This window comes from Carcharodon carcharias, chromosome 4, assembly GCF_017639515.1.
Source record: "Carcharodon carcharias isolate sCarCar2 chromosome 4, sCarCar2.pri, whole genome shotgun sequence".
Taxonomy (NCBI): domain Eukaryota; kingdom Metazoa; phylum Chordata; class Chondrichthyes; order Lamniformes; family Lamnidae; genus Carcharodon; species Carcharodon carcharias.
Genome location: NC_054470.1, coordinates 65873906 through 65900347, shown reverse-complemented (window position 1 = coordinate 65900347; position 26442 = coordinate 65873906). Strand labels below are relative to the sequence as shown.

Here is a 26442-nt window from a genome sequence, read left to right as displayed (position 1 = left end):
GGCATCTCCTCCAAGACCATGAGCAACATGAACTCGTTCATGAATATTTTCAAGTGCATCGTGAGTGAGGCTTCCTGTCTGGTCCATTACAACAAGTGCAGCACCATCAACTACCGGGAGATCCAGACTGCCACGCGCCTGCTGCTGCCCAGGGAACTGGCCAAACATGCCGTGTTGGAAGGGACAAAGGCAGTGACCAAGTACATCAGCTCCAAGTAAAACTCCATAATGGACTGAAAAACAGAGTTACTGTTGCATTATTCAATGATGGACTCAATGCCAGATCCCAGATGGAAGGATGCCCTAACTCCTTTCTTCAGCATGTCCCAAGTGTGCAAGGATTTAAGGTCATCTAAAGCAAAGGAAGTTAATGACACCCACAGGCTAAACCTCTTAAAAAAAAATCCAATAATATTTTATACATTAATAGCTTCATGACAACCATCCCTTCAATCCCTTCATCCAAGTCATTTTATATAAAGTGCAAACAGTAGAGGTCCCTGTACTGCTCCCTATGGCATGCCACTTGTTACATCTTGACAACCTGAAAAAGATCCATTTATGCTTACTCTCTGCTTCCTGTTAGCCAGCCAATTTTCTATCTATGCCAATATGTTACCCCATACCATGAGCTTTTATTTACTGCAATAACCTTTGATGTGGCCCTTTATCAAATGCCTTCTGGAAATCTAAGTACGGTACATCCACCAGTTCCCCTTGATCCACAGTACATGTTACTTCCTCAAAGAATTCCAATAAGTTGGTTAAACACAATTTCCCTTTCACAAAACCATGTTGACTCTGCCTAATGACCTTTAGCTTTTCCAACTGCCCTGCTTTAACTTCTTTAATAATAGCTTCTAAAAATTTCCCTACAATAGATGTTAAGTAAATGGCCTGTAGTTTCCCGCTTTATGTCTCCCTCCCTTTTTGAATAATGGAGTTACATTTGCTATCTTCCAATCTAACAGGACCTTCCCTGATTCTAGGGAGTTTGGAAAATTAAAACCAATGCATCAACTATCTCACTGGACACCTCTTTTAAGACTCTAAGATGAAGTCCACCAGGACCTGGGCTTTTGTCAGCCCGTAGTTCCAACAATTTACTCAGTAGCACTTCACTGGTGACTGTAACTTTCCTGACTTCCTTCCCCACTTCCATTTCCTGGTTTATAGCTGCTTCTGGGATATTACTTGTATCCTCAATAGTAAAAACTGATGCAAATAACCTGTTCAATTCATCTGCCATCTACTTGTTTTCCATTATCAATGGTCCAGACTCACTTTCTATAAGAGCAACGCTCACTTTGTTAACTCTTTCCTTTTTTAAAAATTTATAAAAACTCTTACTCTGTTTTAGTCATCAGATTTTGAGCACCAGTAAACTGAAGAATGTTAAGGTGCGTTCACACTGCATTTATTCAACTGAAACCTGTAGCTACTGTTTGGGTTCCAGTTAGGTTGGAGCTTGTTTACTTTGGTGGCTCCTGGTTGGCTTGAACTAACCTTCCTGTTTTGGAGGGCACTGTGTGTAAGATTGTATCCACAATAAGCAGGGCTCTCTCCCAATAAACTGAAGTGCAAATGCTCAGCCACTAGCGATGGGGAATAACAACCCCATAAACAATTTATGTGGAGGTCAGGTAGACCAAGAACAGTACCCAAGAATCTAAGGGATAGCTGAGCATTTTATACAACTGGTTTAAAACTGAATTAGATTTATACTTCATGCAGTGTCGAACCGAAGCACAGTTTGACTCCGCTTCACTCCAGAGGCAGATCAGACCCCAACACACGAGAACCACTTTACAAAGTTGCCAAATAGACAATAAAAAATGCAACCTTAGAAAGCAAGAGTGCCATCTCCAACTTGAAGCAACGGAATAGAAGCCAAAAAGAATTTCCTCTGAGGATAAGGGTTATAAGCAACCTCTAGTCACCTGCCACGATTACTTGGATATTAAATTGCTCTGGTCATAGTGGGGATAACCGTTCGTATAAGCAAAGGGGTGAAGGGTTATCTGGGGTAGGCAGGATGCAGATTTGAGGTTACTTTCAGATCAGCCATGATCTTATTAAGTGGTGCAGCAGGTTTGAGAGGCTGAATTGCCTACTCCTGCTCCTTGTTCGTATGTTGTAAAACTAGTTCTGAAATTGATTGCATTGATTTTCCAAACTTACTACAAATATTAACTTTTTGCTGGTAAAGTTTTGAGCTTTGAGACATGAAAGGGCATTGTCGTATGACAGGTACTGAGGACTTAAGATCAATCTCAGCACATGTTGTAGATGTAGACTGCTCAGTACATTAAGGTTAGATGGCACCTTGGGACAGAACAGCAGCAGCAAAGGATAAGTTCTTTACTTCTCTATCACTTGCGATGCCATGGCATACAAGGCTATGGGCCTAGTTCTGGAAAATGGGATTAGAATAGTTAGGTACTTGTTTGACCGGCACAGACTCGATGGGCTGAAGGGCCTTTTCCTGTGCTGTAGACCTCTATGACTCTATGACTAAAGTAAGAGAGCACCCAGAAATGATTGAGGGTATGAAGAGACTGGATTATGGGGAATGATTATGTAAATTTGACAAGTTCTCACTGGAAAAGAGAATGTTGAAAGGTGATTTTATGGTTGCTATTTTAGGATTCTAAAGAGACTAAAAGGACAATAATGCAGTTAAGCTGTTTCAGCTTGTCCAGGACAAAAAAAATACCTAGATGACATGGCTTGTGCTTGAAACAAGGAAAATTCAAAACAACATACAGAAACATTTTAGCGAACGGATAGTCAATCTGCAGAACAGGCACCTGAGGGAAATGGCAAAAGCAGTTAGCACTGATTCAATCATTCAAATTAGATAGATTTCTTTCAGAAAATAATATTTTGGGATACAGTATCTGAGTAATCTGAGACATGACATGTGGCACTGTGCAGGTGACTTTGGACATATGGTTCTCAAAGCCCTCCACCATCAGGATTTTCCTCACCTCATGTCTGAGTCTGTTGTAGACTAATTGATAGAGATTGTTATAATTAATCAACAACTTCATTATCATTGTATCATGTGACAACCGGGATGGTAAAAAGATAACTATATGGAACATGATCTTTTTCTGACCCAGCAATTCCTATGCTCTGGCCTGGTGCACTGCCTGAAACCATTTGGACTAATGCAAATAGAAAAGGACTCAGCCGAGACTAAGACAGATGATTCTGGGTATTTGTCAATAGGAAGTCCCCCTGGAAACAGTTAGTGGTTTTTATACTAGAGATTGGAAACTGTGCATGGGGAAATTGCATCACATGGTACTGAGTCACACAAATCAGGTCACAGGTTGTTACACTCCATGCTGAGTCAGCTAATCTCAACCAGACTACATTTCAGCTCGGTGTCCTTGGACTCAGGAGTGAAGGAGTAGGGAAAGAGAACAGTTTTCTTTTAAAGGCTGCTAACATCCCTCTACCGCCAGGCCCAAGTATCCATACATCATAGAATAAATTTAGTTGGCTTGTGCAGGCAGGACATTCCATTAAGTATACATGACAGAAGGGCCAGTTCTACTACCCTATCCTAATCCTCAATAACAAGGAGATGTCAGTAACAAGAAAAGCATCCAGACCCCTCCCAACCCTCAGGGAGAGCTTTTCTTTGCTGTCTTGCTACAGCTTTCACATATGTGTTGATTCAAAGTCTGGTTTTTGGTGTTTGCACCTGTGGAACTGCAGCTGGTTGCCAGCTGCATAAAAGAGGACATCTGGAATATGGTAATTCACTAATGGAAATTGGCTAGCACTCAATCTACTGAAAATGAATTCAACTACAGTGTCATCAGGAGTGTTCTGGTCTTCAGACAAAGCACATTTGCTTTTGGTGCACTATTGTTGGATGTAGTTTTGTGGAGAACACAATGTTGGAACACTACACTGTGTATGGGGGAGGTATGAACTTTACCTCAGTACTTGGTGCTCTCATTAAACAGGTTTTTGGCTTTGCATCAATGATTAATTTGTCCACTGTAAAGTTCACCTTTACAGCCTTATTTCACTTCACCCTGGGCTCATTCCCCAGACAGTGTCACTCCACTTTGCCACAGGCTCTGGTTCCTGTTGCGGACTGCATCTGCACAGCAACTGCATTTTTCTTCTTTCCTGGTGTGTGAGCATCACTGGCGAATTGAGTGGCTTGCCACACCAATTCAGAGGGCAGTTAAGAGTCAACCATATTGCTTTGGGTCTGGAGTCATATATAGGCCAAACTATGTAATGATGGCCGACTTCCTTCCCTAAAGGGCATAAGTGAACTAGATCGTCTTAAAAACCAATCAATGATAGCTCCATGGTCACCACTGAGGCTAGCTTTCAATTCCAGATTTGTCAATTTAATTCAAATTCCACCAGCTGTCATGATGGGATTTGAACCCATGTCCCCATGGCATTAGCCTGAGCCTCTGAAACACTAGTCTAGTGAGATTACTGCTATGCCACCATCTCCCCCATCTGTAGTGCTGGTATGGAACAGAACTGTTTTGCCCTGCTGCTACAATTGGAATGAGACTGCAGACTTCATTGTCATCCAAGTAATAAATAGCAACGACAACTTCCATATATATATATATATATATATATACATAACACGGTAAAACAAGGGCTCAACCACAGAGTAAAAAAAGCTTGGAGTTCAGCCACGATCAGAAATGAAAATTAGTCAAACTCTATATCCTGAATCAAAGTAAATTTGACTTAAATGGGGATCTCCTCTCTTGGATCTTTGCACCAGGCTGATACACAATAACCAATATGATCAGTAGTAGAATTGAGCAATTATTAGCAATGGGATACTTGCTCTGCTACTGTTGTAACCCAGTGAGCTCATCCGAAACTTTGCTGCCATATTCTACTTCAAAGCAAGTCCCACTGACCCATCACCTCGCTACATCGGCTTCCAGTTGACCAACGCCTCAATTTGAAAATTCTAATCTCAGTATTCTAATCCCTTCATGGTCTCGTCCAGCCCTACAACCCTCCGGCAACTCTGCATTCCTCCAATTCCAGCCTCTTGTTCATCCCTCTTTTTCTTCACCCTAACATTGGTGGCCAAGCCTTCAGCTGTCTAGGCTGCAAGCCTTGAAATTTGCTCCCTAAAACTTTTCACTTCCCCCTCCTCTTTTTAAGACGCTCCTTAAAGCCTACCTCTTTGACCAATCTTTTTACCTGTTTGGATATTTCCTTCTTTGGCTCAGTAATATTTAGTTTGATTATTTGAAATGAAGTGTGAAGCTCACGTGAAGTGCCATGGGATATTTCACTATGTTAAAGATGCTATAAGATGCAAGTTGCTATGGTGTTTAATTTTTATTTCTAGTTGCATCGAGTGTCTCCATGCAACTGAAAGTACAATTTAGAGACACTGCAAAGCACCAAGGAGACTAGAAGAACACAAAAATTAGTTAGTAACTTCAAACCTTGTTTAACAAACATTCCAATTAAAAATTTCATTACACCTAACCATTGTTTTAAAAATAGATGTGTTGATTAGTTCTGATGTTTTAAACATAGTTGGGCACCTTTAGGTGCAATTGTTTCACTCCTCAGCAGCTTTCTTTTTTCGCCAACTCTGATGCATCACCCAGCCATTGAGTATGACAGAGCACACTCACACCCATCTCGGGAGGCAATATTGACACTGCTGTGCCAGCCTACTCCAACGGTGCCCATTATAACCTGGTGCTTTTCAAATGAAGTGCCTACCAACTACCAAGTTTACAAAAGCTAAAATGCAAGATAAAATAAATTTGCATTCATTGACAGTCTTTCACATACTCAGGATGTCCTAAAGCACTTCACAGCCAAATAATTCTTTTTAACGTGTGTTTTGAAGCTGTTGCAAGGTAGGAAAACACAGCAATCAATATATGCACAGCAAGGTCCCACATACGGCAATGAAAAATAACATGAATCTGCAATACTGTATTTTGCTTTTGTAAATAAGCAGTTAATCTGTTTTAATGATGTTGGTTGAGGGATAAATGTTGGCCAAGATAGTTGGGGAGAACCCTCCTGCTCTACAATAATTGCTCTATATAGCTGCTCTACATAATTAAACAAAATAATTAAATAGTTAATTAAAACATATTAAGGATGTCAGGACAGTTGATGTGTCACAGCTGCAGCATGTGAATGCTCCTGGATGCCAGTTTGATCCAGGGCGATTACATCTACAGTAAGTGTTTGAAGTTTGAGCAGCTTCAGCTCAGAGTTTATGAGCTGCAGGTTGAACTACTGTCACTGCAAAGCATCAGGGAGAGGGGGGAAGTGACCTAGATTCTTTATACCAGGAGGCAGTCCTGCTTCTTAAGACAGGTCTTCTGATTTGGTCAATGGTCAGGGACAGGAGTGTGTGATTGTGAGTGAGGCAGGGAAGGGGACTCAGAGGACAGGAGTGTGAGCCTCTGCAACTGTCCAACAGGTTTGAGTTTTTTTCAGCTTGTTTGGATGAGAGTGGGGGCTGCAGGATGGATGAACAAACTGACCATGGCACTAAGGTACAGGAAGGCATTCAATTGGGGAGAACAAAAAGGAATGTAGAGGTAGTAAGGGAGAGCATAGTCAGAGGGATTGACACCGTTCTCTGCAACAAAGAGCATGAGTCCAGGCGACTGTGTTGCCTGCCTGGTGCCAGGGTGCAGGACATATGCTGGAGAGGAACTTGCAGTGGGAGGGGGGAAAGACCCTGTCGTCATGGTCCATGTAGGTACCAACAACATAGACAAGATAAAGGAAGAGGTTCTGCATAGTCAGTATGAGGACCTAGGCACCAAATTAAGAAGGATTTCTGGATTAGTACCTGAGCCATGTGCAAATTGGCATAGGATAAATCAGATTAGGGAGATGAATGTGTGGCTCAAAGACTGGTGTGGGAGAAGCGGGTTCCAGTTCGTGGGGCAGTGGCACCAGTACTGGGGAAAGTTGGGACGATCTACACCTGAACCGTGCTGGGACTGGTGTCCTTGTGAGCCGCAAAACTAGTGAAGTGGAGAGGGTTTTAAACTAAATAGTGGGAGTAAGGGGTCAAATTTGGAAAGATGTGGGAAATCAAAGAGCAGAGACTAGACAAAAGAAAGTATTATTATGGGAAATGAAAAACAGACCATGACAGGAAGAGATAGAGAGTACAAATATAACAGTAAATCAACAGACGAAACCAGGGGTTATAAAAAGAATAAAAGGATAAAAGAGCTCTGTATCTGAATGCATGTAGCATTTGAAGCAAATCAGATGAACTGAGAGTGCACATAGAAATAAACACTTACAATTTGACAATTTGATAGCCATTATGGAGACATGGCTGCAGGAGGACATGGATTGGGGCCTAAATATTGAAAGGTACACGATATTTAGGAAGGACAGGAAGTGAGGAAAAGATGGAGGGGTGGCTCTGTTAGTTAATGATAGTATTAGCATGATAGAGAGGGATGACCTTAGTTCAGGAAGCCAGGATGTGTAAATGGTTTGTGTAGAGATGAGAAATGGCTAAGGCGAGAAGTCACTTACGGGAGTTGTGTACAGGCCACCCAACAGTAGCCACATGGTAGGGTTGAGCATAAAGGAAGAAATAATTGGAGCTTGTCAGAAAGGTATGGTGATAATCATGGAAGATTTTAATTTACATACAGACTGGAAAAGTCAGGCGGGCAAAGAAAGCCTAGCTGAGGAGTACATTGAATGTTTTCAGGATAGTTTCTTAAAAATGCATGTCCTGGAGCCATCCAGAGGGCAGGCTATACTAGATCTGGTATTGTGCAATGAGCTTGGAGTAATTAATGATCTCATAGTGAAGGTGCCCCTAGGTAGCAACGACCATAATATGAGTGAATTTCATATTCAGTTTGAGGGACAGAGGAGTGGGTCTGAGACTAAGTTTTTAAACTTAAATAAGGGCAATTATGAAGACATGAAAGCTGAGCTGGCTAAAGTAAATTGGTAAAGAAGGTTAAGGGATAGGTTAATAGAGATGCAGTGGCTAATATTTAAGGGGACATTTCAGAATGCACAAAATAGATACATTCCTATGAGTCAAAAATAGTCCACGGGACAGACACACTATCCATGGCAAACTAGGAAGGTTAAATATAGTATCAAACTTAAAGAAAAAGCACAGAATTGTGCAAAGACGGATAGGAGGCCTGAAGGTTGAACAGAATATAAGGAATAACAGATAATAACTAAAAGACTAACATGGAGGGAAAAATTAGAGTATGAGAGAAAACTAGCCAGTAATATAAAGACAGATAGCAAGAGTTTTTATAAATATTTAAAAAAGACAGATAGTAAGAGTTTGTATAAATATTTAAAAAAGAAAAAAATGTTAACAAAGTGAGTGTTGGTCCTATAGAAAGTGAGTCTGGAGAATTGATAATGGAAAACAAGGAGATGGCAGGTGAATTGAACAGGTTATTTGCATCAGTTCACAATATAGAGGATACAAGTAACATCCCAGAAGCAGCTATAAACCAGGAAATGGAAGTGGGGAAGGAAGTTAGGAAAATTACAGTCACCAGAGAAGTGATACTGAGTAAATTGTTGGAACTGCGGGCTGACAAGACCCTGGGTCCTGATGGACTTCATCCTAGGGTCATAAAAGGAGTGTCTAGTGAGATAGTTGATACATTGGTTTTAATTTTCCAAACTCCCTATATTCGGGGAGGGTCCCATTAGATTGGAAGATAACAAATGTAACTCCACTATTCAAAAAGGGAGGGAGACAGAAAGCAGGAAACTACAGGCCATTTAGCTTAACATCTGTCATAGGGAAAATGTTATAAGCTATTATTAAAGTTAAAGCAGGGCAGTTGGATAAGCTAAAGGTCATCAGGCAGAGTCAACATGGTTTTCTGAAAGGGAAATCATGTTTAACCAACTTATTGGAATTCTTTGAGAAAGTGACAGGTGCTGTGATTAAGGGGAACCAGCAGGTGTACTGTACTTACATTTCGAGAAGGCATTTGATAAAGTGCCACATCAAAGGTTACTGCAGAAAATAAAAGCTCATGGTATGGGGGTAACAAATTGGCATAGATAGAAGATTGGCTGGCTAACAGGAAGCAGAGAGTAAACCATAAATGGGTTTTTTTCAGGTTGGCAAGATGTAACCAGTGGCATGCCACAGGGATCAATGCCAGGGCCTCAACTGTTTACAATTAATATGAAATGACTTGGGTGAAGAGATTGAAAGGATGGTTGCCAAATTTGCTGATGACACAAAGATAGGTAGGAAAGTCAGTTGTGAAAAGGACATAAGGAAGCTACAAACAGATATAGATAGGTTAAGGTGTGTGGGCTAAGATCTGGCAGATGGAGTATAATGTGGAAAAATGTGAAATTGTCCATTTTGGCAGGAAGAATAAAAGAGAAGCATATTATCTAAACGGTGAGAGATTGCAGAGCTCTTAGGTGCAGATGGGTCCAGGTGTCCTAGTGCATGAATCACAAAAGGCAAGTAAGCAGATACAGCAAGTAATTAGGAAAGCTAATAGAATGTTATCATCTATTGCAAGGGGAATTGCATACAGAAGTAGGAAAGTAATGCTTCAGTTGTACAAGGCAGCAGTGAGACCACATTTGGAGTACTGCGTACAGTATTGGTCACCTTATTTAAGGAAGGATGTAAATACATTGGAAGCAGTTCAGAGGTTTACCAGACTAATACCCGGAATGAGTGGGTGATCTTCTGAGGAAAGATTGGACAGACTAGGCTTGTATACACTGGAGTTTAGAAGAGTAAAAGGTGACTTGATTAAAACATTTAAGATCCTGAGGGGTCTTGACAGGGTGAATATGGAGAGGATGTTTCTTCTTGTGGAAGAATCTAGAATGAGAAGACCACTGTTTAAAAATAAGGGGTGGCCCATTTAAAATGGAAATGAAGCGAAATTTTTTCACTGAGGGTTGAGAGTCTTTGGAACTCTCTTCCTGAAAAGGTGGTGGAAGCAAAGTCTTTGAATATTTTAAGGCAGAGGTAAATAGATTCTTGGTAAGCAAGGGGGTGATAGGTTATCAGCGGTAGGTGGGGGGGATGCAGGTTTCAGGTTACTGTCAGATCAGCCATGATCTTTTTAATTGCAGAGCAGACTCAAGGATCTGAATGGCCTACTGCTGCTCCTTGTTCATATGTTATTTAAATGGGATCCTTTACATCTACCTGAAAGGGTAGGCAGTTTGCCAACTCATCCAAAAGAGCAACTCTAACCAGTGCAGCACACCCTCTGTACTTAAGTATTGGGAGCCGGTGGAGGTGGATGGTGACTTGGTGATAATGTTACTGGTCTAATACTCCACAGGCCTAGCTAATTCTGAGGACGTGGGTTCAAATCGTACTGGTGGAATTTGAATTCAATTAATTAATAAATCTGGAATTAAAAGCTAGCATTAGTAATTGTTTCCATTAAACTATCAAGATTGCCGTAAAAACTCATCTGGCGGAGGCAGGGTCAATTGAGGCCTTCAAAAGGGAATTGGATCATTATTTGAAAAGGAAACATTTGCAGGGCTATGGGGAAAAGGGAGTGGAGTGGCACTAGGTGAATTGCTCAGAGGGCCAACACAGGCATGACAGGCTGAATGGCCTCCTTGTGGGCTGTAACCATTCTATGATCCTATCGCTTATTAATGTCCTTTAGGGAAGGAACTCTGCTGTCCTTACCCAGTCTGGTCTACATGTGACTCAAGACACACACACACACAATGTATTTGACCCTCAACTATCCTCAGGAATGGCCTAGCAAGCCACTTAGTTGCCCAATCTGTTACAGAATAGTCAAAGTGGGTATACTTACACCAGATGGACTGCAGTGGTCCAAGAAGGTTCTCAAGGGCAATGAGGAATGAGCAACAAATTCTGGCCTTGCCAGTGACGCCCACATCCCATGAAAGAATAAAAAGATACAACCGTCAAGATTTTGGCTTAGATGTTGCTGGAGCACAGCATCTGGTGGCATGCCCTCATTACCTGTTAGACTTGTCAATGTATATTTATGTTTTATAAATCTTTTGCTAACAAAATTGTTGGAAGGGTGAACTGATAATGATGCAGTAAGGTGAACAGGGCATCTGGGATCTTGGTGAACCATGGAACAAACAATATATCTGCTTAATGAGTTTTACAGATTGAGAAACAAACAGAGGAAGGACTGAGAAGAAGGGTGAAAGTCAAATTAGGTGACAAGAAATAGAGATTAAGAAAGACAGAAAAATAAAAGTTTTTTTAAAGTTTGATATTTTAAAAATCTAAAACAAACCATTCATATCTTGAAAGACTGAGACCCCACACTTATAACTATTGACTTTCTAGGCAAGAGAAATTGATTGACAATCAAGAATTATCATATCATTAACAAAGTACTTGCTGTAAATTAAAAGACTTTACTTTGTACCTGGGTTCAATGGCCAATTTATTAGCAACTGCAAATTCATGAAAAGTGGTTAAGCCGTTTTTGTGAAGCTTATGGCAGCGCAGTGCAAATGTGCCAGCAACTTGTGCTAATTCACAATTCAGAGTATCTCTTCCTCAAAACGGTTCACTGCCCAATTTACGTATTAATAACAGCTTGCATCCTATAGACATCATTATCTTTTCAGTAAAACCTGAAGCCATTCCTTCAAGTTTCAGGAATGGGGCTTGAACCCACGACCTTCAGAAATGTCACTGTTTTGTAATTTACAGCCTGTTTAAAAGCCATGCGACTTTGCACCTGGTTCTGACCCAGTGACCACAAAGAATAAATTCCTGATCAAAGCTTTCAACAAAGGCCGACATTTAGCTGGAAAACTCTGATCCTTAAATTAAATGCAGCGAGCCCCCTGATAATTTTTCCACAGGAATGTCTGCTCAGTCGGTGCCTCCCTAATAAATTCCTCAGAAGAAAACAAAGCCAGACACCAAAAAGAACAATATAGCAAAGTAATGGATGTTGGCAGCAGTGCAGTGGGGGAGGGGAAAGAAAGGAAGCTGGCCACACAGCTCAAGAGAAAAGTATGCCTGCAATGAGGCAGTATAAGGAATTACATACTTAGTATTGCGTAGTACAAACAGGACTTTGTGGAAAGGCTACTTACTGAATATTGCTTTGTATTAACAACATGGTCACTTCACTTTAACATCACAGAGGAGCCTCTGTAAAGTGACAACTCACCCAGTGCATTGCAATTCACAACAGCAAAGGTTAAACAGTGAAAGGGAAAACACTGCAGCATAGACCTCAGTTTTGGGCCAGTAACTGCAAAACTCACCATTGCTGAAAAATGAAACGCAATAGAACTAAAAAGGAAACTACCAACCTTCACAAGATGTGTCCTATCTGGATCAGTTAACCATTAAACTGAGGTCATCAGGCAGTGTAACAGGAATAAGCCCATCCTTTCTGCCTGGCCAAAGTCGGACTTTGGACCTGTCAAGCTCCCTTCTCACAACCCTACAATAATTATGCTGGACCAGGCGACGAGCGTTTGTGCACGGCAGCTAAGAATCTGAGCTTGTGCTGCCATTAAGGCACTCACAGACTTGAAAGTTTATACAAGGGTTTAAATAAAGGAGCAATGGAGTCAATTCAGGGACCTGGAATGACTTGGAGAGGGATCCTACAATACTGGAGCACGGGAAGGGCACAAGGTCCTGGGTAAATGTACACGAATGCCGGGCAGCCTTGAGGTGAGTTAGGGCTGGATAGTGGAGAATTTCATGGCTTGGTGTGAGATATGGTGGGAGAGTCCTGGGATGAGGAGGATTGGGACCATCCAAATGCAGTGTTTGCGTGTGTTGGGAATGAGGAGGAAGTTAGGGTCTAGCTGTAATGCAAAATTTAAATAAGGCTTTATATACTGCCTTCCTTAATCATACAGAATGAGCATGAGATCCACGCCATTCTACTGGTGCTGTCACTCAGTTGTGTTCTATCTGCAAATGTGCTACAGCTTAAAAAGGTCTGCAACATCACATAGCAGGACGAGAAAGGCTGTAACTCAGATAAAGTCACTGCAAATTCAATGAGCAAAACTCCACCTCCCTTTAAATAACATCACTTCCTCTCTCTCCTTTTACCTTCAGTACTGCACTCGCAAATTTGTACACCATCCAATTCCCTACTCCTCTCTTCCACGCAGCTTTTATTTTTCATGCTCTTATGATTAAACTGTGGGTTATTTTCTAAAGATTGAGCAGCGAGCAAGTAAACTTATATACAGGAGGCCCTATGCCCATTCACCTGTATCTTGCACCTTCCAGATCCTAGCAGCATCCCTGCAGCAGTAACACACTCACCGGAGTCAGATGATCATGGCTTCAAGCCCCCATTCTAGGGTTTGGTCACATAATCAAGGCTGACACTTCAGTGAAGTGTTGAGAATATGCTGCACTGGCAGGAGGTGCTGTCTTTTGCTTGACATTGAAACAAGGTCCCAGCCACCACTTCAGATGGGTCTAAGGGTTCCTACCAGTGGCAGATGTGCAGCAGGTTGTTCCTGGGTCACCATTGCTCCCTGTAGCAACAGCATCTTAAACAGATCAACCAGTCATTCATCTCATAACACTTTGTGGGATCTTAATGCAGTAGCTTTAATTCATTTTGTACAGTGGCTGCTCAAAATAATTCATTAGCCGAGAAACGCTTTGGGACATCATGAGAATAGGAAAGGTGTTGTAAAATTGCATACATATACACACATAAAACAGAGGAGCTGTAAAGAAAAGCTCCAAGCAAAAGATCAGTTCTTCCACAGAAGTATAAAAAGATCCCAGAGCAGATGAATCATCAGAGCTGCTCCCACACTTCCTGGAATATGCATTCAGCAGTGACAGACTGAACTGGAAAAGTATCCTCTTCCTGTACCCAGCCCAGGGAATTTCTGCATTGGGCAGGGATGAAAATAAAGAGAGTTACAAAATAAGAGCACAGAAAAATTTCTTCAAGTCATCATTTCACCCCCCCCACCCCAAATTTTCCAATCTGCACTCTAAAGTCTGTCGTTTCACCGGTTCGCCGGGCACATGTTGAATCTCTCTTTATCTGTGAGCCTGGATAGTGATCAGCAATGGATTGTGGGCTGATCCTCATCTTCCCTAAAAGCACGGCAGCTAATCTTAATTCTACCTCTCTCCCCAATCGGTTGAGCATAGGCTATCGGATACAGGAATGAGTGTTCAAGATTTTGCTCTCCTAAGGGGAGATAACCATGGAGCTCCATCTCGCAGTTTTAACAGGGGGTGACTTTGAAATCTGTCAGGACTGAGAACCCCAGGTAACTCTCCTCTTTATAGGGACCGAGGTTAATTGTAAACACCTTTTTCACCAATTGAAATCACTTCCCCAGCACAGGCCAGGATTGAATCTGCAACCTTTTCGGTCAGCAGGTTTCAGCAATTATCTGGATAAACTCATTAAGCCTCCAAAGTGGGGGTACTAATTCTACTGAAGGTTGCATCAAATTTTGGGGCTCAGAATAAATGCAGTGCTTTCCTTTCAGTACAAAGACACAAAAAGATAATCTGCTCTCAATTACTGCCAATCAATCTAATCTGTACATTTGGAACTCCTTTAAACCATTAATAGTAACTAAAAGAAACCAAGAATCTGAGCCATTAAAGTTGCTTGCAATCCAATCCAGTTAGTAGAGCAGAGAAGCTACTGAATCTAATCACATACTCCACTTTCATCAAAAGGTTAATTAGAAGCAGACAATGCACCATTACTATAGCTATACCCTTACTATAGATTATAAAAACAGTGCACACCATTAGAAAACTACTCCAACACAGAGTACTGGGTATAGTTCTGGATGCCCATTTGCTAGAAAGGACTTCAAAGCAAAAGGAGCTTACAGCATAGTTGTTGCTAGAGGGGCAAGACTATAATTATGAAGAAAGGCTTGGGATTGTGGGAATAAAAAGATAAAATGCTGAAAATACTCAGCAGATTAGGCAGTATTTGTGGAGAGAACGCGAGTTAAGGTTGCAATGACCCTTCCTCGGAACAGACAGTGCGACTATTTCCACTTGGGCAGGAAAGCATAAGAATTGATTTGATAAAAATAATGAGGTTTTGACAGAAGAAAGACTAATTTCCCCTGGTTGGGGTGGCATTGATGAGGAGTCATTAATTTAAAATTGCCACAAGAGAGTGAGGAGTGAGATTAGGGGAAATTATGCAGACTTGGAGCATGGCATGCTAAAGTCCAATGAAGAAAAATTGGATAAATATTTGAAGTGTAAAAGGACACTGGGCTATGGCAGGAGAACAGGGCATTGGGATTCGTTTTGGATTGCTGTAACAAGTGGCACAGGCAAAGTGGACTGAATGGTCTATTTCTGTGCTATAGACATTTATGGCTCACTGCTGCAGATATCCTCCAGTTTAAAGCTCTCACAAATGTATTCTAACTGCAAAGAGGTCTTCAACATCACAGACCAGTGTCAGAAAGTTCCATTCAACAATTAGCTCAGTGCAAGTCCTCTCTCCCTACACACCTAACACTACATTTTTCTTAATCTCTTCTAACATTTGATTCTCTGCTCATCTCTCCTCCACCACATCCAGACTTTAACTATCATGTCCCTCAGGCTGAAGTGAAAATTAAGTTTTATTGGACAGTTCCTCAATAAAACTGAAGACCAGGTTATTGATTACTTCTCCTCAGTGCTGCCCTTTATCAGTAAGTAGGCGATACCATACAAACAATACCCCATCACCTCCCAAGCTACTTGTCACTTAGCACAACTCCTATGTTGTAATCATGACGGCTGGAATTTCACCGATATGCTGGAGTCCTGAGCATGCACGGGCAAATGGCAGGATCACACAGGAGATGCTACAGGTGCCACCCAAGTAATGCCTCTGGTACCCCTGTTAAGAATGGTGGCATGCCTTTCTGAGCTGCTGACCCAATTGGAGAGCTAAGCTTGGCAGCCACTGCTGAGGCTGCAGGGAAGAGGGGGGGACTGGGGTTAATTTTTTTGATGTGCTCGGGCCAGGCAGGCAGGCAGGCCCGTTGATTGGAAGGGCCCAGCGGTGGCGTTGGGGCTGCAGGGAGGCCATTGCCACTGGGGGAGGGGGTGGCGGGCCGGCTCCTCTGTAGACCATCATACATCATTAAAGAAAGACATTCCTGGGAAGCCGCTGAGAGGCTGCCTCAATGTACCAGGTGACCTCCCCACACAGTGGGAAGCTGGCAGAGGCATAAAAATGGCCATTAATGGGCCAGTTACCTTAGTTGGCATTCACATCCCTCCCAATGCCTTCCGCTGCCATTTACTTACCACCCAGCTCATACCCAAAGGGCTGGTAAAATCACAGCCTATAATTTCAAACTCCTCGCAAAACCCCAGGACTCCTAATAGTTCAGGTGAGCAAACAGAAGATAGTTTCCGGTTTATAGATTAAATCTGCACCTCAACCAAAATTCAAAAATAATTTAATGAACATTGAAGTATGTTAATGACTAATTGTGCCCTGGATTCAACAAGTCTTAGAGAAATAGGACACTTTTTTAGAAAACTGGACAAGAGAGTTCCAAAGACTGAACCCTCAGAAAACATTTCTCCTCATTTCCGTCTTAAATGGGAGACCCCTTATTTTAAGCTGTGACTCCTAGTTCTAGTCTCTCCCACAAGTTGTAACATCCTTTCAGCATCTTCCCTGTCAAGTCTGTTCAGGATCTTATATGTTTCAATAAGGTCTCTCTCATTCTTCTAAACGCCAATGGATACAGGCCCAGCCTATCCAACCTTTCCTCATAAGATAACCGCCTCTCCCTCTCCAGGTATCAGTCAAGTAAACCTTCCCTGAACTGCATCTAACACATTTATATAGTTTAACGAAAGAGACCAAAACCGTACACAGTAGTCCAGATGCAGTCTCACCAAAGCCTTGTACAACTGTATCAAAACATCTCTACTTTTATGTTCCATTCCCCTTGCAATAAACAACATTCCCAATTGCCTGCCTAACCACTCGCTGTACCTGCATACTAATGATTCATGTACCCAGACATCCAGATCCCCCTCAAGAGTCCTGCAATCTCTCTCCATTTGATTAATATTTTTCCTGTCAGAGTGGACAAGTTCACATTTTTCCACATTATGCTCCATCTGTCATATTTTTGCCCACTCACTTAACTATCTGTATCCCTTTGCAAGCTCCTTATGTCCTCTTCACAACCTATTTTACCTATCTTTGTGTCATCAACAAACTTAGCAACCGTACATTTGGTCCCTTCGTTCAAGTCATGGATATAACTGCAAATAGTTGAGGTCCCACCATTGATCCCTCTAGTGCTCCCTCGTCACATCCTGCCAACCCGAAAATGATCCATTTATGCCTACTCTATTTTCTGTTAGCTAATCAATCCTCTATCTATACTAATATGTTACCCCCTACACTATTTGCATAGTAATCTTTGATGTGGCACCTTGTCAAATGCCTTCTGGAAATCCAAGTGCAGCATATCCACAGACTTCCTTTTATCCACGTTGCTTGTTACTTCCTTAAAGAACTGCAATAGTCAAACATGATTTCCCTTTCACAAATCCATGTTGACTCTGCATTGAAATTTTCTAAGTGCCCCACTATAACCTCCTTAACCTCCTATGACCTTCTGGGCACTGGTGTGAGCAATTGTCTTTTTCACTTTCATTGTTTACTATTGTAAAAATATTTGAAATGGGGGAGGCGGAGGAGGAGAGGGCGTTTGGCTGAAACAGAGAACCAGGACTGAAACAAAAACAGAATTACCTGGAAAAACTCAGCAGGTCTGGCAGCATCGGCGGAGAAGAAAAAACAGTTGACGTTTCGAGTCCTCATGACCCTTCGACAGAACTGTCGAAGGGTCATGAGGACTCGAAACGTCAACTCTTTTCTTCTCCGCCGATGCTGCCAGACCTGCTGAGTTTTTCCAGGTAATTCTGTTTTTGTTTTGGATTTCCAGCATCCGCAGTTTTTTTGTTTTTATAACCAGGACTGACCTATGTGCAAAGAGCAGTCAGTGAGGGAATCGGGATAAAAGTGGCAGCAGTAGTAACACAGCGCAAGTGGGAACAGCATGGAGGGAGTTTTTTTTAAAAAAAAACAGAAAAATGCTTGTGTCAGGTTATAGGTGGTCCATGGAACTTTTATAACATGGAGTGAGAGGCCTCAGAAGCAAAAATACTATGAACCTCTGACTTAGTCTATCAGTGTCATTTTGAAACATTTTGCTCCCTTCTGTGTCACTAAACTTTTTTGTCCATGGGCCACCTTAAGCGGGGCAAGATCTGCAATTACCTACTGGTCCCACCTCTTTTACTTCCCAATGCAAAAAACACTTATCAGAATTAATGGGAAAAATGAGGCTGCTTTTGACGAGACAATGAGGTGATGTTTTGGTTCCAAGCTGGAGAACTTCAGTCTCATGTTGGGCTCCACGTTCAGTTGGTTCCTTTTGTTTTCAGCCCCACAAGTGTTGAAAATCCAATCTCGCAGTTGAATGTTGTAACAGTGACATAAATCTTGCATATGAAATTACATTGCTGTTGCTTTTGCTTATTGCTACTCATGCTGCACACACGGGAGTCGCTCTGGTCGTATGTCATCTCCCAGGTGGCGGGGTTGAGGGTTCTGCTCTCCCTCATATGGCCTCGGCTGTGGCGTTGCTCGAAAGTGACTGGCATTTTGGAGCAGTCTGTAGACCACATGTAGGACCCTCAGGACCACCAATGATCCACAGACCACACATATGGAGAATCATTGACAATAGCATTAGCAAACATGGTTGCGTGGTTATAAAGTCAGCAAGGGGTTCAAGAGCTACAACTTTCACAATTTCAAATATGAATTTCCAGTTCTGGACATAAAATTGAAAGGTCTAATGAATTTAAAGCACAAATAAAACATACAAGTGAAAGCTTACTCAATCTCACATATGTGGAGGTGTTGAGACAGTTGCATCTAATTATCTTACCTGGAAAGGTATGAGGATTTGAGGACCCTCTTTTAAGGCACTTGGAGCACAGGACATGCACAGTGAAGTATAACCCCGGCCATTCCTGGAGGAGCACGTTTAGTTCTTCCACCAGAGGGATTATGGCTTGCCATGCTGTCCAAATATTTGGCAATGAAGCATGACTAGCAATAGATAAGGTGTCTGCTTGCAAACTACTTTGGGTTGGTCTGTAACTGATCACCACTGGAACCTTGCCCCTGTAAGCAAAGATCTGGTACTTGCCATCTGACCGCTGTACAACATGAGAGTTGATCTGGACGCTATATCTGGCAAATAGGCCTGGCGGGAACAAAAAAGGAAAACTGTATTCCACTTGGAGCTGTTCAATTGCAAACGGTTGCCCAGAGAGGTTAGACCCATTGATCCAGGCTTCTGCATGAGGAACTTCATTTTTCACATAACAGGGGAATTTGAACCAAACCGCCGCACCATTTAGAGGCTTAATTTTGGGTTTGTTGAGGCAGTAACAAAGTCCCATCTTCTCCAGTAGTTCCAGAATCAGATGGAGATCCTGCTGAGTTTTGATGTGTGGCTTCAGAAGCAGTCGAATAATATGCAGAGGGAGCAGTCCATGAAGCAGGAACCCCTCCACGTAATGGTGGAGTTGTGTGGCCCTCAGCTCATCAATATTGGCATCTGCCAAGAGCTTCTGGAGCAGAACTGAGGCATCGCGCTGGAAGAAGACATTCAGGATGTCGATCAGCTTGGTCAAGTTGTGAAAGACACACTCTTTGAGAGTCAAACTGTCCTCAAAATACAGCAGTTTACCACTTTCGTGTAGGTAGGACAGGGCGCTTTGGAGTCGGTCTTCGGTAAGACCAGCTTGTAATCCCAGTCTGGCCGAGTCCCACCAGGAAAGCCAGAGCTCCTGGGGTTTATAATGGAGCTCTTCCAACCTTTGCCAGGATTTGGGCAAGATCCGGTGCAGATTAGGGAAAATCTCCCGGTGCTCAGCCACAGAAAGCAACTTGTCCTTCAAGCGGTTAATTCCAATGTGGTCTTCCTGACAGCTCACAGTAATAACTGGGGATAGTATCTGAAGGCGGTTGTTCAATAGGTATTGTACCTGGGCCTTCTTCCTCCTCAGATTCTTATCAGAGACTCCATAAAAAGGTGCATGTGGGTTAGTAGCTCGCAGGTCAAACTCCTGCCCTAGAGCCCCGTCCACCTTCTCGGCCACAGCCTGCATGACCTCAACGTCTCGCTTCTCTTGGAGGGCAATTTGATGATGGATGTCCAGGCATTTTTCCTCCACTTCTTTCTCATTGCACTGGTCCACATGTGCGCCCACCACACACACAACGCCATGAGGGACCCTGGCCCCAAGTAGGTGCAAGAAATACCCAACCAATTCATAAAACCGACCAGAGACATAAGCTTTCAAACTAACTACAAGGACATAAAGAGCGCCAGGAGAAAGAAAGAACGGCTGGATAAGATCATAGTTCTGGTCCCCAGCCAAATCGTAGACAATGAAGGTTAAATTCTTCTCAGCATCAGCCACCCACTGAGTCACCTCGATTCCTTTGCCATGGATTGCAGGGAGACTTGACAGGTTTCCGACCAGACACTGTCTGAGTGATGTCTTGCCAGCGCATTTAGAGCCCATCAGTACCAGTTTCAGCCTAGGTTTTACCGCAGGCTGGGACAGGGCTAGCTCTTTCTGATAGGCCGCTATGTAGGGGATCCCCTTCATACAGACTTCATAGGGCGGCTGGATCAAAGGGTTGTCCTTGATTTTCCACAGGCTGACTTTGGAGAGCTTCCCAAACGAATCGGGGAGGATGGCGATCTGGTTCCCCTGCAGGACCAGTTCTTCCAGGTGGACCAGCTCCACGATGGAGTCGGGCAGGTACCTCACCCTGTTGTTATCCAGCCACAGGGTGGCCAGCCTGCTGATGTTGGAGATCTTGGGCGGGATGGCGGACAGCCGGTTTCGGCTCAGGTACAGCTCCTCCAAATTCACCAGCTCCAGGAGGACAGCCGGGAAGTCCTCGAAGCGGTTGGAGGACAGGTTGATCATCTTGAGGCGCCCCAGGTCGCCGAAGCTGGGCGGCAGGGAGTGCAAGGCGTTGTTGTCCAGCATGAGGCTCTCCAGGGCGGTGAGCCTGCAGAAGGTGTCCGGCAGGCACGACAGCTTGAGGCCGCTGAGCCAGAGGATTTTCACCGAGCGCAGCATCAGGATCTCCTGGGGCAGGACGCGGATGCTGTTGCCGGAGAAGTCCAGCTCTTCCAGCTCGCCGAGGTGCAGGATCTGCGGGGGGAAGTGGGTCAGCTTGTTGTGGTCCACGTCCAGGGTGCGGAGCCGCTGCAGCCGGCCGAAGGTGCTGGGCAGCTGGCCCAGCTCGTTGAAGCTGACGTCCAGCTCCTCCAGGCCGCCCAGGTCGCCGATCTCGGGCGGCAGGAGCTGCAGCTTGTTGTGGCTCAGGCAGAGCTTGCGGAGGCGCTGCAGGCCGCCCAGCTCGCCGGCCAGCTGGGCTAGGCAGTTGTGGCCCAGGTCCAGCTCGTCCAGGTGCCGGAGGGCCGGGAGGGGCGGCGGCAGGCGGCAGAAGCGGTTCCTCCGCAGGATGAGCGCCCGCAGGTTGGTGAGCGAGCTGTCCAGCCCCTCGGGGAGCTCCTGCAGCGAGTTGTTGGCCAGGTTGAGGATGTGGATCTGCTTGATGTTCTCCGGCAGGGTGAGGTTCTGGCTGCTCTGGCTGGACACGGTGAGCTGCCGCAAGTTGCTGCGGAGTTTCCTGCAGCGCAGCGCTGCCTCCCGCCACACTTTCGCCGTCTTCACGCTGCCAGGGTTCTCAGCCATGTTGAGGCGGGGACACAGACCTTTCTCCTTCCCCCGCTTCCCTACATGTTCAGCCGCTCCCTCCCCCTCTCCATTGGAGGCTCTGAGCACCGAGTCCCCGGCGGCCGCCGCATCTTCCACCGGGAGTCATGGATGGTGAGAGGGGGAGAGAGCAGCCCTCTCTGTTCCCCTCTCGCCGTCTACCCGGGGCGGAGACAGAAGCTGCAGCTCTTCCCTGCCACCGCTCCTCCTCTGACACCGGCTGAAAGCCGCAGCCAATAACACAGCGCGTCTGGCCAGCCTCGGGGCCCTGGGAGGAGCCGCCGCCCCTCCTCAGCCTCCTTGCCGCGCCCCCCTCCTTGGCCAAAGCAGCCGGCAGTAACAAAGAGCAATCTGGACTGGGGAATAAACATTCTCTCAACCTGGGATCACCTCCTGCTCTGTCTAGAGAGCATAGCTGTCTCTGTTTGCAATTGACTGTAGTGAAGTAGAACAACTGTAGAACAGCAAATTCCCTTTCAAATAATCTGATCATTCGTACACTGATTTCCTCTTTGCCATGTTATAATTATACTCTTTTGCTGTTCTACCTCGCCTCCACCTTCAATGACTTTGCCCCCATTAAACCATTACTCTCTCTAACCTTAGCCCTTCACCCTGGCACAGCTCTTATTTCCGTTCCCTTAAGCCTATGCACTGAAGATTTGAACATGTATAGTCATTCAACACCAGATCTAGCTGGACAACATAAAGCACTTTCTGTTCCTGTTCTCGCTGACTAAAACTGCTCATTGTTCCAGGACCATACTGACGCATGGGAACACCACCATCTGGAAGTTCCCCTCCAAGCCACTCACCATCCTGACTTGGAAATATATCATCGTTCCTTCACTGTCGCTGGGTCAAAATCCTGGAACTACCTTCCTAACAGCATTGTGGGTTTACTTACGCCACATGGACTGCAGCGGTTCAAGAAGGCAACTCACCACCACCTCTCGAGGGCAATTAAGGATGGGCAATAAATGCTGGCCCAGCCAGAGACACCCACAACCCGTGAATGAATTTAAAAAATGAGCATAAGTACTCATATTCACAGCATCACTATGACCACCTATTTCTGCCTCCGTTACATCACCCAACTGCACACTTGTCTCAGCTCATCTGCTGCTGAAACCGTTACTCGTGCTTTTATTACCTCTAGACTCGACTATTCCAACACACTCTTGGTTGGTCTCCCACATTCTACCCTCCTTAAACTTGAGGCTCCCCAAAACTCTGCTGCCCAAGCAATGTCTTGATTTTAAAATTCTCATCCTTGTTTTCCAATACCTCCATGGCCTCGGCCCCTCCCTATATTTGTAATCTCCTCCAACCCCACAGCCCTCTGAGATATCTGTGCTCATCTAATTCTGGCCACTTGAATGTTCCTGAATTCAATTGCTCCAGCATTAGTGGCAATGCTTTCTGTTGGCTAGACCCTAAGCTCTGGAATTCTCTCCCTATACCTCTCCGTCTCTCTACCTTACTTTCCTCCCTTAAGGTATTTCTTAAAATGTACCTCTTTGACCAAGTATTTCGTCATTTGATCTAATATCTCCCTCTATGGCTCAGTGTCATAGTTTGTTTTATATTGCTCCTGTTAAGTGCCTTCAGATGTTTTATTACATTAAAGGGGTTATATAAATATCAGTTATTGTTGTTGCCATATTTTGTTTTCATAATGCTCCTGTAAAGAGCCTTGGGACATTCTATAATGTTAAAGATGTTATATAAACATCAGTTTCTATTGTTGGAATGCAAAGATAACCACTGGCTTCTTTCCTGTATGACAACCTGTCTTTTTGAACCCCTCTCTCTTGCCTCCTGCATCAATGGGTGTAAAGAGCTATGGATTTTTGACCAAGACTGAGACCATATGATCATCTGGCCCTGTCACTTCCCTCCCTTTTCCAAGCCCACCGGGCCAAACTTCTTCTAGCCCTGAACTTGTATCTTTCTCCAGTTTTTCTCCTATCTCCCCTCATGCCCTCTCCAAGTTCATCTTGTCCATGAGACTCTCCTCCTACCCACTCGATCCTATTCACAGTGAACTACTAACAACCCAACTTTTCTTCCTGATTCCAATGTTAGCTGGCATTGTTAATGGTTCTCTCTCCTCAGGTTTTGTCTCTCTCTCCTTCAACTGCTGCCGTCAACTCCCTTCTCAAAAAAGATACCTGTGACCCCATCATCCTTCCAAACTACTGCCCTATCTCCAATCTCCTATTCTCTTTGAATTCCTTGAAAATGTTGTCATCTCCCAAAAACGAATGTTCATCTTACCCAGAACTTCATGTTTGAATCCTTCCAATCAGGTTTCTATGCTGCCACAATGATGAAACAGCTTTTATCAAAGTCATAAATGACATCCTATGTGGCTGTGACAAAGGCAAACTATAGCATACCTTTCTATTACTTCTCCCTCATGTTTACCTAGTTTCCTCCTAAATACATCTGTTCTTTGCCTCAACTGTGCCTTGTGGTAGCATGTTCCACATTCTCACCATTCTTCAAGTTAACAACTCTTTAGATGTTGGACTTCATGTGGTGCTCTGCATAGAGTATTTATGATGGTTGTTTTGAAATAGTAATAATGTAAGTTAATTGCCAGACATATTGCTGTCAAAACCTTTTCATATCTTTATTAAAAAGGATAAACAAAACGTTATCCAAGTATATGTAATTACTTTTTAAAAAAGTTTCAAAATATTTATTAAAGGTAACAGGTTTATGATCAGCTCCACGGAATTTCTCATGTGTAAGTGAGACCACCAGTTTGTCCATAAAACCTGTTATGTTTCCAACTTTTTCCAGTTCTGATGAAAAGTCGTTAACCTAAAATGTTAATTCTGAATCTATCTCCATGGAAGCTACCTGACATGCTGAGTATTTCCAGCAAGTTCTGTTTTTATCTCAGATTGCATTGTCAGATATTAGTTGTGCTGTTCCACCTCTATGTGCAGTGCCGTGTAACATAATTATTTTTCCAGCAAATTGAAGTTAGAATTTGCCACTGGATGAATGGGGAGCACAACTAATAGTGTTTGTACCCAAGATCTCTATTGCAGAAAATTCAGGATCATTAAGTTAATTCAATGATAACAGGAGGGAGAAGGAAATTTGGTGCTCAGTAAGAATGCTATCTTGAATTACAATTATGCCTGGATTAAGTTAAAATGGGGCTGCTGGTAAGGTAGTGAGACCAACAACAGAGGATCCGAGAGGCTGTGCTGACAGGGGAGCAAAGGCAAGTGGCTAAAAATAATAAGAGGATGAGGGTGACTACACTTCAATGGGTTTCGGGTAGAAATTTAGCCATGTGTGATAAAGACCACCAAAGAAAAATTCTAAAGGCTATATTATTGAATAATTTGTTCTCTTCCAACATTTGAATATAATGTCACAATGTGGTACAGCCCTTTCCATCAATGAAGATAGAAGAATCATAGAACTCTGTACCTTCAGAGGGGAAGCATCAGAGAGCAGAAACAAAGTGAATAGAATATTGGGAGAACATAAGAACATAAAAAATGGAGCAAGAGTAGGATATACAGCCTCCTCGAGCCAGTTCTGCCATTCACTAAAATCAGTTGATTTCAACCTCAACTCCACTTAACTATTTGATCCCAATTTCCCTTGATTCCCTTAGAATCCAAAAATCTATCAATCGTAGCTTTGAATATACTAATAACTGAGCATAAACAGCCCTCTGGGTAGAAAATTCCAAAAATTTGCTGCCTCCAAGTGAAGAAATTTCTTCTGATCTCAATACAGACCCATTACCCTGACATGGTACACTTCAGTTTTAGACTCTCTATCAAGGATAATTAGCCTCTCAGTGTCTACCCTGTCAAATCTTCTCAGGATCTAATATATCAATGAATCACCTCTCATTCTTCTAAACTCAAGAGAGTATAGGCACATTCCATTCAATCTCTCCTCAACGGACAACCCTCTATTCCAGGAATCAAAGTATTGTATTGAACCTGCATTGGATCCCCTCCAAGGCAAATATGTCCTTCCTTAGATAAGGAGACCAAAACTGCACACAGTGCTTCATGTGGTCTCACCAAAACCCTATATAATTACAAAAAGAATTCCTTACTCCTGTATTCCAACCCCTTACAATAAAAAACATTTGCTTTCTTAGTTATTTGCTGTACCTGCATGTTAGCCTTCTGTGTTTTGTGTATAAGGTTACCCAAATCCCTCTTGACACCAACATTTAATACTTGCTCAATATTTAAGAAATATTCTGTTTTTCTGTTGTTCCTACTAAAGTGAGTAAGCTCACATTTTCCCAAAGTCTACTCCATCTGCCAGCTTCTTGCCCACTCATTTAACCTATCTATAGCCCTTTGCAAACACTTTATGTCTTCCTCACAGCTTACCTTCTCACCTAGCTTTGTATTATCAGCAAACTTGGATACATTATAAACAGTCCCTTCATTGTGTCATTAATATGGATTATAAATAGTTGAAGTGTTGTTCAGAGAAGGCTTACCAGATGAATACCTGGAATGGGTGGGTTGTCTTATGAGGAAAGGTTGAACAAACTAGGCTTGTATCCACTGGAATTTAGAAGAGTAAGTGGTGAC

The 26442-nt window shown here is 43.3% G+C and overlaps 1 protein-coding gene across 9 annotated transcripts in view; it reads right to left on the bottom strand.

The window, feature by feature from the left end:
• mfhas1 (malignant fibrous histiocytoma amplified sequence 1) overlaps positions 1–22064 on the bottom strand; it is a 97972-nt gene extending 75908 nt beyond the window's left edge. For all 9 annotated transcript variants that reach the window (XR_005942819.1, XR_005942818.1, XR_005942821.1 and 6 more), the window contains exon 1: positions 18985–22064. Coding sequence is in view for 2 of the 9 variants with exons in the window: in XM_041186189.1 (XP_041042123.1) it covers positions 18985–21826 (2842 nt within the window). In the remaining 7 variants the exon portion in view is untranslated. The remainder of the gene's footprint in view (positions 1–18984) is intronic.
• Positions 22065–26442: the final 4378 nt, after the last annotated feature.